This window comes from Nematolebias whitei, chromosome 19 (assembly GCF_014905685.2).
Source record: "Nematolebias whitei isolate Nwh7 chromosome 19, NemWhi1, whole genome shotgun sequence".
NCBI classification, from domain to species: Eukaryota; Metazoa; Chordata; class Actinopteri; order Cyprinodontiformes; family Rivulidae; genus Nematolebias; species Nematolebias whitei.
The window spans coordinates 31,048,053-31,058,918 of NC_056516.1; the positions used below are offsets into that span (position 1 = coordinate 31,048,053).

The 10,866-nt window shown below is 37.6% G+C and overlaps 1 protein-coding gene across 1 annotated transcript; it reads left to right on the top strand.

Annotated features, from left to right (window-relative positions):
• The first annotated feature begins 7,357 nt into the window (after positions 1-7,357).
• On the top strand, positions 7,358-9,057 carry LOC119425417 (transmembrane protein 42). The gene is made up of 3 exons (XM_037692943.1): positions 7,358-7,638; positions 8,437-8,583; positions 8,775-9,057. The coding sequence occupies exons 1-3, from the start codon at positions 7,462-7,464 to the stop codon at positions 8,919-8,921; spliced, it is 471 nt and encodes a 156-aa protein (XP_037548871.1). The 5' UTR covers positions 7,358-7,461; the 3' UTR covers positions 8,922-9,057.
• Positions 9,058-10,866: the final 1,809 nt, after the last annotated feature.

Below are 10,866 nucleotides of genomic sequence, written 5' to 3' on the forward strand. Positions count from 1 at the left end.
TGCATTCAGAACTATTTATTCAACTTTAAATTTATTTATTTTTTAAACAATTTTACGTGGTTTCAAGTAATTGTTCATTTACATTATTTAAGTACTTCCTTGATATTTAATTTAAATTTTATTTTGTCTGTTTTTGCACAATTTAATTTATTTTTATGTATCTAAGTTATTTTATCTGTTTGTTGTTGATCTTGCATTACAAATTATTTTGAACATTATTGTTGCAGTTCTTTGGAACCAAAGATAATAAACCATAATTTATTTTGCTGTAAAATACATTGCATATTTGTGTTTTGTTTTTCTTTCTTTTGTAGCATTGCAATGAGTTTATGTCAGGTGAGTGAATGATCTGATAATCTTATTATTGATTTCAGTAATCCATATTATTAGCAGAAGTATAGGACCTGAAAATCAAATTTCGCTTAGGGCCCCATGGAGGCTTGGGCCGGCCCTGGCCGTTTGTAAAGTTACATAGTAACAGCAATATTTTGGTTTATTTAGCCTTTCATAGGAAAAAAAAAAGTTGTTTTTTTCAAAGTCATTTTTCACATGTCATTCATACATTTATAATTATCATAGTTCTGAACTAAATATTTAAAATATAAGTTATAATTTAGTTTAAAACTAAATACTTAACTTGCAAGTTAAATATTTAATTAGTGAACTAAATATTTCGGTGTGAATTAAATATTTTATTTTATTTATTTTCAGAACTAAACATTAAATTTCCAAAATGAATATTTATTATCCAAACTAAATATTTAATTTCCAAACTAAACATTTAATTTCTAAGCTAAACATTTAATTCCTAAACTAAATATTAAATTTACTAACTAAATATTTAAGTTGCAAGTTAAATATTTAGTTTGTAAATTAAACGTTTAGCTTGGACATAAACATTTAGTTTGTAAACTAAATATTTAACTTGCAAGTTAAGTATTTAGTTTGTAAACTAAATATTTAGCTTGTAAATTAAATATTTAGCTTGTAAATTAAATATGTAGTTTGGAACTATGACGTTATAAATGTATGAATTACATGGTGAAAATATGACTTAAAAAATAAAGCAATTTTTTTTCCTTATAAAATGCTAAATAAACCAAAATATTGCTATTAATTTTTGACTGTGTAACTTTACAAACAGCACCCCATAGACAGGAAGACAAGGCAGGAAGTTTTTCAGAGTTTGGACCTCTGTGTGACTTAGTTAACTTTGCTTGTTGCCTCTTTGCATGCAGAGTTGGACGTTAGTCATTTATATAAAAAAGGCTGAATGTAAACATATTACTTAGTCGCTGCCAGCGATGCCCACTGGGATGAAAGGACAGCAGCGAAGGTCCTCCACTCCTGTCGGTTCTGGGCCAACGTCTGCATGGTGTAGTTTAGGGTTTTCATTTCTACCTCTACTGCTTACCTTCAGCTGTTCTTCGGTCTGCCTCTCTTGTGCTTGCCTTCTGGTGTCCAATGTAAGACTGTGCGGGTCATCTTTCCTAAGCTCATGCCCAATCCACCTCCACCTTCTCCTCATGATGATGCTCTCCATGATATCTTGACAACGAGAAAGTAATTGTTCATTTGAGATGGTGTTGGACGAGAAGACTCTCAGCATTCTTTGCAGGCTCGTTGTGTAAAAAACGTAAAGCTCGTTGACAGTCATCCTCCAATACTGTTGGAGAAAAACATTCTCTCTTAACTTACTTCAATAAAAAGAACACACTCGATGCCAGAAGATATTTAACCAGCATTTTACTTGCAATGACTCATTCAGGACAGATTACATACACAGATGCACAATGCGTGGAACACGTCACAGGATGAGCGTCAAGCAGAGTTAGCTGCCGACTTTTATACAGCAGCAGAGTCACCGGGAGTTCCCTCGTAGCCAGCTGCAGTCAGAAGCAGACATGATCATGTCCGTCGGCGAGTCGGCCTCCAGATGGAGATAAGAGGATGTTTTGGGCATGCTCGCATGGCGTCATCGCCAGTGAGGCACTGCAAGTTGGCTAGCTGGCCTTCAGGCTGAGACAAGAGAATGTTTTGTGCACGTATGACGTTCTCAGCCATAATACAACAAAAATGTGAATTCCAAAAATGATCTAACAAACACTCTGACCCATACACGGCTCTGGTACAGTGTCAGTGGTACTTCTGGGACCTCCAAACATTGCTCAACAGTCTGAAGGCACTTCTTGCTTTGAGTCATTGTCTGCTCCTCCATCACGTCGAACACTACTGCCCAAGTAGGTCAACGCTTTAGCCATGGGTCTCCATTTACCTTCACTGGTGTGGGGTTATCCCTGGCGTCATACCACCTTCACGCCAGGGTTCAGACTTAAATCATCTCATGACAAGATGAAACAAAGTCTTAGCCATATTGGTCAAACCTCGTAAATTACATTAAACTTGATCTCATTAAATATTGTGAGATCTTATGTGTTAGCGCTTAGAGAATGTAATGAGGATGACTCTCAGCTGCTACACCAGGTTTTAAATCAATATTGGTAAAATTTATTGACGTGTAGCCATTTTTGTGCTGGACAAAGTCCATCATCTATGGCGGCCATCTTTAATTTGGATGATGAGTTGTTGATGCACATCCAGTGATTACTTCTTTCATTAAAATCTGTCCACTGGTTAATGAGATATTGTGCTAACTCCACAGACAAATGGACACACACTGAAACATAAGCATTGTCGCCTTGGGCAGAAAGTGCAAAAAATACAAATTCAATCCTTTGGGATTAAAAAAAACAATTCAATTCCCAGAATGCCTTTATGTAATTCACAGTTTGGAATATTAGTAGCTCAATTTTTATCCTTGTACTTCCTCATAAAATCATTCTTAGAACTCTTAATCTTTTCTATTGAAGTTAAGAATGTTAAGAAAACACCCATTTTTTATTTTACTTTTTACCTTTTGACTTTATCTTCCGGCTATCACTGCGAAACAAGTTGAGATGATGTGCCAAATGACAGGCCTACAGGTCAGAAAAGTCATCACCCTAACAAACCCGCTATCAGTGAAAGTCTTTTTTTTTTTAATCACCTCGAGGACCCGGAGCACAAAAGTTGGACAAAGACACAAGAAGTCGGTGACGGACCTTGAGCTGAAATGCCATGATCGCTCTCCACGGGTTCAATTATCGCTCGATCGAGCAAGAGATGGACCCCAATTAGTGTCCTGACTTGACACTTGTGTTTGTCAGAGGAGCCTCGGGCTGGAAACTCCAAGTGAGGAGATTACAGCTAATGGCCCCACTTGATTTCTAATGTTTCCTGTTAAGCACACTCCTGAAATATAACAGAGTCAAAACATGGAGAGTTGAGGACAGTTGTCTCCTTGGAGCAGAGCAGACAATACTCTGTTTCTCCAACAAGTTATCATTGCCCTGCACTCTATTAACCTCTGTCACAGAAATAAAAAAGCATCTGCAGATAAACCACCAGAACAATATTCTTTATTAGCTCCGTTTTATTACTCTTGTCTTGGTGCCTCAAATTTTCCTCAAGATTTCCGATTTTCATTAAAATTTTAATAAGGTGACAAAGGTGTATGTTAAAAAAATGTCATGATAATATCCATTTCTTTATTTATCTCAAATATTAAACTAGAAATGTATATTTACTATAGTTGTGGCAATTAGTCGTTAAAACATCAAGAGGTGAAACGGTTTCTTAATCACAGCTGCTGTGTAAATTTGCTTCATTGTATGCAGGTTGCAAGAATAAACTTTAATAACATTTATAAAATGGTATAGTTTATAAAGTTACAGAGAATGTATATCTCTATGGTTTACATTACAGCAGTATATTTCATGTACTTGTACCTAAAGGACCATAGTGACATCTGCTGACTGGAACAGAAATTGTACCTCAAAATGTTCAGCTATGAGTTGTGTTTTAATCTTAAAGCCAAATATTGGATATAATTACCCATCCATCCATCCATCCATTTTCTTTACCCGTTTATTCCATTTTGGGTCATGGGGGTCGCCGGTGCCCATGTCCAGCAATCACTGTGCGAGGGGCGGGGTACACCCTGGATGGGTCGCAAGTCCATCACAGGGACACATAGAGACAAACGAGACAAACAAACATTCACTCTCTCACTCACACCTAGGGACAATTTAGAGTTACCAATCAGCCTAACATGCATGTTTTTGGACTGTGGGAGGAAACCGGAGTAGCCGGAGAAAACCCACGCATGCACGGAGAGAACATGCAAACTCCACCCAGAAAGGCCCCTGGACCGGGGTTTGAACCAGGAACCTGCTCGCTGAGAGGCAGCAGCTCTACCAGTTGCGCCACCGTGCTGCCCACGGATATAATTACCAGTTAATCAATAAATTAACAATAAGTAAATATATTTTCACTGCTTTGGTATCTGGGTCTGATATGTATTGCTCACAATGACGGTAAAAGAAGGACATATCTACAATCATAAAACAGACAGTTGCAGATAGAAAACGAGGGCTAACCAGCTTCTAGTCTAGTATAGGAAAAGTAATTTATGTTGGTTTGCTGTAGACAATTTATACAATTTTGTTTCCTTACCCTGTTGTGTGTCTGCTTTTATTTTATATATATATATTTAAATTGCATGGACTGTACTTATTTAGTGCCTTTCTACTTTACAAAGTGCTTCACACTACAATCTGTGCCCTCATTTACCCATTCTCACAGCACTCTACTAGATCTCTACAAAGATTAATCAGAGCTTTATCACATTCATACACCGATGGGACACACATCTGAAGCAATGAGGGGTTCAGTGTCTTGCCCAGGGACACTTTGGCATGTGACTGCTGGTGGAATCGAACTCCCAACTCTTGCATTGGAGGATGACTGCTCTAACCACTCAGCCACCGCCGCCCCATTAAGTATTTAAATACTGTGTGAATTATGAAAACTGTATTAACTGTATGGTCTATTTTAAATCAATTCTTTTTTAAATTGTTTATGTTCAGAAATCATCAGTCCTTTATTTTTTCACTTATTTATTTTTATTTTAATAAAATAAATTTATTGTCCCATTTCTTTTGTTTGCATTTTCTACAGTGTACATTGTTTGGGGTTAAAGGATAAAAACTGTAGACTGTGTGACATGCACAGGCAATATGAGTTCACCTGCAGAGTGAAGAAGAGATTGACATCTTTTATTGATAGCTCTAGACTTTATTGCAACCAATAAACTCATTAAAACCTATAAATTCACTGTTCTAGTATCTATATTCACAACAGGGCAATCATTCTGGTTCAATCTCCCTGGCAGGTTAATTTCTCTGTAAAGAGTACAGGAGGGTCATCCCTGTCTAATTCACTACATTTATAACTAGTTTTATGTAATCCGCAATATGCTGCATAACATCTGCGCACTGAAAGCATGCAGATGTTTGTCTCTCCAGCTCACGCAGTTGAGATCAAGCACTTACACTAAACCACATTACATTAGCATTGATCGTGTGCTACTCCACCTAATAATCATATGAAGAAACTCTATGCAGTATAAATGTTGTGCTCAAAAACGCTAATATAAAATAAAAAATAAGCTTAAATGTCTTTGGGCGGGTCTTAAATGTAAAGCATCTTATAATTAAGACTTATAATCTCATATTTCTGAAATCGCATCTAAATATAATATCATACCATATAAGTATAAAATAGAATCTCATACTTTTAAGATGCTACATCATAATTATAAGATAGTATGAGTCAGATATTATTTCATTATTATGAGATGCTAAGTCATAATTATGATATAGAGAAATTGTTATTTTTACAGTCATGAGATATTTCATAATTATGAGATTGTATCTCATAGGAAATTACAGGATAGCAGGCTTAACATCTTATCTCAATTATATATTCACTTCTCATATTTAAAGGCTACAGTTTCAAAATTATGAAATTATAAACACATGAGATGACATAGAATGATTTATAGTTTTGAGATAGTTTATCATCATTTGAGATGCTAAGTCCTAATTATGAGATAGCGGGCTGATCATGAGAAACTTTAATTACATTTTTAGATCACATCTCATAAGAAATTATGAGATAGCAGACTTAACATATCATTTTCCTCATAATTAAGATTTAACTTCTCATATTTATGAGATACTACTATCTTAGAATTATGAAATGCTAAAAAATGCTTTAAAAACACTAATAAGATACATAATCAGATGACATGAATCTGTTTTGAGATAGTATCTCATGAGATGCTAAGTCATAATTATTAGATAATTTATTTTACAATCTTAAGATAATATTTCATAATTATGAGATTGTATACTTATCATATTATCTCATAATTATTTATCAATTTTTCATATTTATGAGCTATCTCAATATTATGAATTTCTAAAACCCAATTATAAGATAATAAGATAGTATAAATTATAGTTTTGAGATAGTAAATCATCATTTTGAGATGCTAAGTTCTAATTATGAGATAGCTGGTTGATCATGAAAAATTATTTAATTTTAAGATTGCATCTCATAAGAAATGATGATAGCAGATAAACATATAATTTTCCTCATAATTAAGATTGAACTTCTCATATTTATGAGATACTATTTTAGAATTATGAAATGCTAAAAAAAACAATAATTAGATATGTAATGAGATGGCATGAATCTGTTTTGAGATAGTATCTCATTTTTTTGAGATGCTAAGTCATAATTACTAGATAATTTATTTTACTATTTTGAGATATTTCATAATTATGCGAAGGTATCTAGGAACTTATGAGATAGCAGACTTAGTGTCTTAATTAATCATTGATGGCTCATATTTATGAGCTACTATCTCAATATTATGACTATTATGACTTTCTAAAACCCAATTATGAGATAATAAGATAGCATAAATTATAGTTTTGCGGTAGTTTATCATCATTTTGAGATACTAAGTCCTAATTATGACATAGCAGGTTGCATCTCATAAGAAATTATGATAGCAGACTTAACATATAATTTTCATCATAATTAAGACAACTTCTCATACGTATGAGATACTATCTTAGAATTATGAAATGCTATAAAAACACTGATGAGACAATGAGAGGGCATGAGTCTGTTTTGAGATGGTATCTCTCTCATTATTTTGAGATGCTAAGTCATAATTAGGAGATATCATTTGAGATTATTAGGATCATAAACCATAAAAATGAGTTAGTATTTCACAATTAATAAATTAATTAATTAATAACCAACTTGCTTCTTTAGCACGAAACGAGTCAAGCTAGGTAATAAGGTGTAAGAACTACATTTCCCAGAATCCCTCTGAGCCAGGCAGCGCTGTGTGACTGCCACCGGACGGCTGTCGACGGAAAGTGCAGGAAAATGTGCTCAGCGACATCCAGGCAGCGGAACCAGGACCTCCAGCAGCAGTCATGTAAGAACAAACCCGAAACAAAATGGAGTAGAGGATAATGTGCCTCGGCAGCTGTCGCCATCATGTTCCCGGGAGTCTTCTATGCATTGCTGGCGGGTTTCCTCGGAGCCGTGGCGTCGTCGTCGGCCAAACTGTCCCTCGGAGCCGACTACCTGAAGGGGGTCTGTGAAACCGGACTCCGGACGTGGGGGGAGCAGAGGAAATTCAGACAAGAGGACGAAACTACAGCCTGCGACCGGGTGAGTCAAAGTTGGCTCAATTATTAGCGCAGTTAGGACGTCTGGGGGTGAAGCTGGACCGTCCTCCGCATCCCTGACTCCCTCATCAGCATCAGCACCACACACGCAGCTGCTCTGTCCCTCCGTGTCCTCGTGCTGAAGGACGCTGCAGCTCGTGATCTTTTCATACACACACTCACTGTATCTATACTTATAGGGACCGTGTATTGACTTCCATTCATTTCTGTAGTAGACCAACCCTGACCCTAACCTTTACCTATCCCTAACCGTTAAAACCACGTGCTCATTAAAATCACCAGGATTAGCCCCAGCACCTGCCTTATGATTTAACTATTTACAACCTCTTACTTTGACAATGGAAGCTGCCTTTATATAGACGAGACTCTGAGTAGAGCCACAGCTCCTCCACAGTAAGAAGAGCCAGTGGAGATGGTTTGGTCATCTGGTAAAGATGCCTCCTGTGAGGCCACAGGGAGGTGCTCCAGACATGTCCAACTTGGAGGAGACCTGCATTGTGTCTAGACCCAGGACACAAGAGACCGTCTCTTGGCTGCCCTGGGAACGTCTTGGAGTCCCTCAGAGAAGAGCTGGAAGAGGTGACTGTGGAAAGAGATGCCTGACCTCCCTGCTCAAGCTGAACCAACAAAGTGTCCAAATTTAAGAACTCTCAGTCGATCATTTACTGTAGGGTTAAACTACATCTCCCATGATCCTCCATACGCACCATCAACGACTGTCTAAATGAGTTTGTATCTTAAACCGGATGTGCACAAATCAAGTTGTTTTTATTGTTTCCAGCTCCACATCCCTCTGAGGCTGCTGTGTGGCGGACTTCTTTTCACCTGCAACGCTGTGATGTGGACCTTCCTCGCCAAAGCTCTCAGGTACTCCTCTTCCTCCACCCGGACCACTGTGACCACCACTGCCTCCAACTTCATATCTTCCGTAAGTAGACCTACAGGTTCCCACGTTGGAAGTCCTTATGAAAGACTGTTGGGATTAAATTAATTTAAATGACGTTTTATATAATGGCCTATTTTAGAAAGTAGGCTAAATTATATTCAGAAATAAGATCTTATTTTAACTCTTTATCTCAGGTTGGCTGTTTATTACTTTCATTTGTCCTTCTGATTCAGGCTTTCCTGGGCCAGCTGCTCTTCGGGGAGCCCCAGATAACACTGTGGTGGGTTGGGATCTCTCTGACCTTCTCTGGTCTCTTGGTCCTGCAGAGGGTTTCGCCGCAGGATCGACGCCAGAACGCAGTCCATGCAAAGGACGAATAACTCGTCTCCTTGTGTCGCGCTTCGGCTAGCACCTCCTCTGATTTCACACGGAGCCAAAAACGAGTAAAATCTGAAAACAGCCGCTGAGTGTAATACGATAAGCTCTTAACTCTGCGGCGAAAGAACAAAATTAATTTGCCATTGTCTTCCAGTCTCGTTAAATTATTCCCCGATGGTTCGGCAGTTTTCATATAAAACCCTGGTGGTGCAGCCGAAGGAAGTGGAGCCAGTCCGGCCTCTGCACAGCTACAGTCCGACTCGTAGAGAAAAGCTAAAGTTTAGCTTCTCACGAGCTCTGAAGTAGTCTTTGTCGAGAAGTTCGCCGAGAGGCAGGCGTTACTTTAGCTTTATGTTACTCTCCGGTAATCAGGCAACTACAGCACAAAAAATGAACAAATGGGGAATTGTAGGGGTTTTAAGTAGGGGTGTGGAAGGCGCTGCAGCACCCCCCTGATGCATGTCGGAAAACATGCATGCCTGAATGACATCGTTAAAAATTAATACAAAATAAATCAGATTTCATTCAAGTTTTTTTTAACTCAGTATTTTGATATTGAGTTTGTTTTAAATCTGGAGGATTCACCATCACTGTTTAGGGTCGTGCGAGTTCACACTGTTTGGGGGAGCTCAAAGCGCCCCCCCAAAATAAAAATAAAAAAAACTAGCAGCATGTTAGTTTTAAACATGGCTGACTCCCCCTTATTTGATATTTAATTAAGAGGTGGACCTCAAAGGGGCTTTCAGCGCCAATCTTTAGGATTGGGGGTGAATTTATGAAGCAGATTTATGAGTTTCGTACGTATAAATGTTTAATATTCAAACATAATTGCAGTTTGGTTAAAAAAAAAAAGATCTACAATAATTTAGATTCTAGGGGGTTAAATAAACAACTGTTGTATTACGCAACCCGCTGCTCATATTTACATCGCTACAAGACGACACGGGCAACTAGTGATGACATCATCGGGTCAGTGAGTTTGGCCTCGACTGAACACATTTCAGAAGTAAAGCTAGCAGGGCAGTCGGGCTCACCTGAATATTTTAACACATTTGCTCCTGTTTCACATGCGCACCCTTCGTTGCACTTCAAGTTAACCGTAGCAACACTTCAGCCCAGTCAGCATGAACTCTGTGATGCTGGATTAAACAGTCAGCTTTTATAAGAAAAAAAAAGTCTGATATAAGAAAAAAATACTAAAGTTTCCTATTGAATCAATGCATATTAATAAAAGAGGCTCTAAAAATAGGATTTAGGGCTTTGGAGTTTTCTCTGAAAATATATTGTGCTCTAAAAAGTTTGCACTACAACCTGCTCCTTTGAGGTCAGCCGGTGTTGTGTCAAGAAATACACCCCCTGCTGTGAGTCACTCTTGCACTGTAGTCAACACTAGTGAGCTGCACACCAACAGCTCTGCCTTGTCAACAGCGTAGCGTAGATTATTTAAAGACAAAAGAATCACTCCAAATATTCTGTCATTTTTAATCCTTATAATTAGGCCTGTCACGATAACAAATTTTGCTGGGCGATTAATTGTCTCAGAAAATATTGCGATAAACGATAATATTGTTTGAAATTTGACAATTAATAATTGTCAAATTTAAGAAGACGTGTTGATTAATTTTTGTGTAGTACCTTTTTTAACCACTGGAGGCAGTCGACAAGAGGGAGTTTTTTCCCCCAAGGTCAGCCAGTTAGCTTAGCTCGTAGCTTAGCTTCTCAGTTTAGCTGCTTTTAACGATCCAAAAACGCGATTTCGGATCGTTAAAACAGATTTTAAAGAAAAGAGAAAGGGAAGGGTCAGTGAAGAGCACCGGAGTTGAATCTTTTGTCATCCAGTGTCCAATAGAAAGAGAGAGACACGAAGAAACGATAAAGCCGAAAAATGAAAAGGAGGTTGATAATCTTCATTTATCATGCGATTAATTGATTTGTTTATTGCGACAG

What these genes read in the sequence shown, in the direction of transcription:
- LOC119425417 (XM_037692943.1), top strand. Translation starts at nt 7,462, where the DNA reads ATGTTCCCGGGAGTCTTCTATGCATTGCTGGCGGGTTTCCTCGGAGCC. An exon ending in AAACTACAGCCTGCGACCGG is followed by an intron (nt 7,639 to 8,436) that starts GTGAGTCAAAGT and finishes TATTGTTTCCAG; the next exon opens with CTCCACATCCCTCTGAGGCT. An exon ending in CCTCCAACTTCATATCTTCC is followed by an intron (nt 8,584 to 8,774) that starts GTAAGTAGACCT and finishes CTTCTGATTCAG; the next exon opens with GCTTTCCTGGGCCAGCTGCT.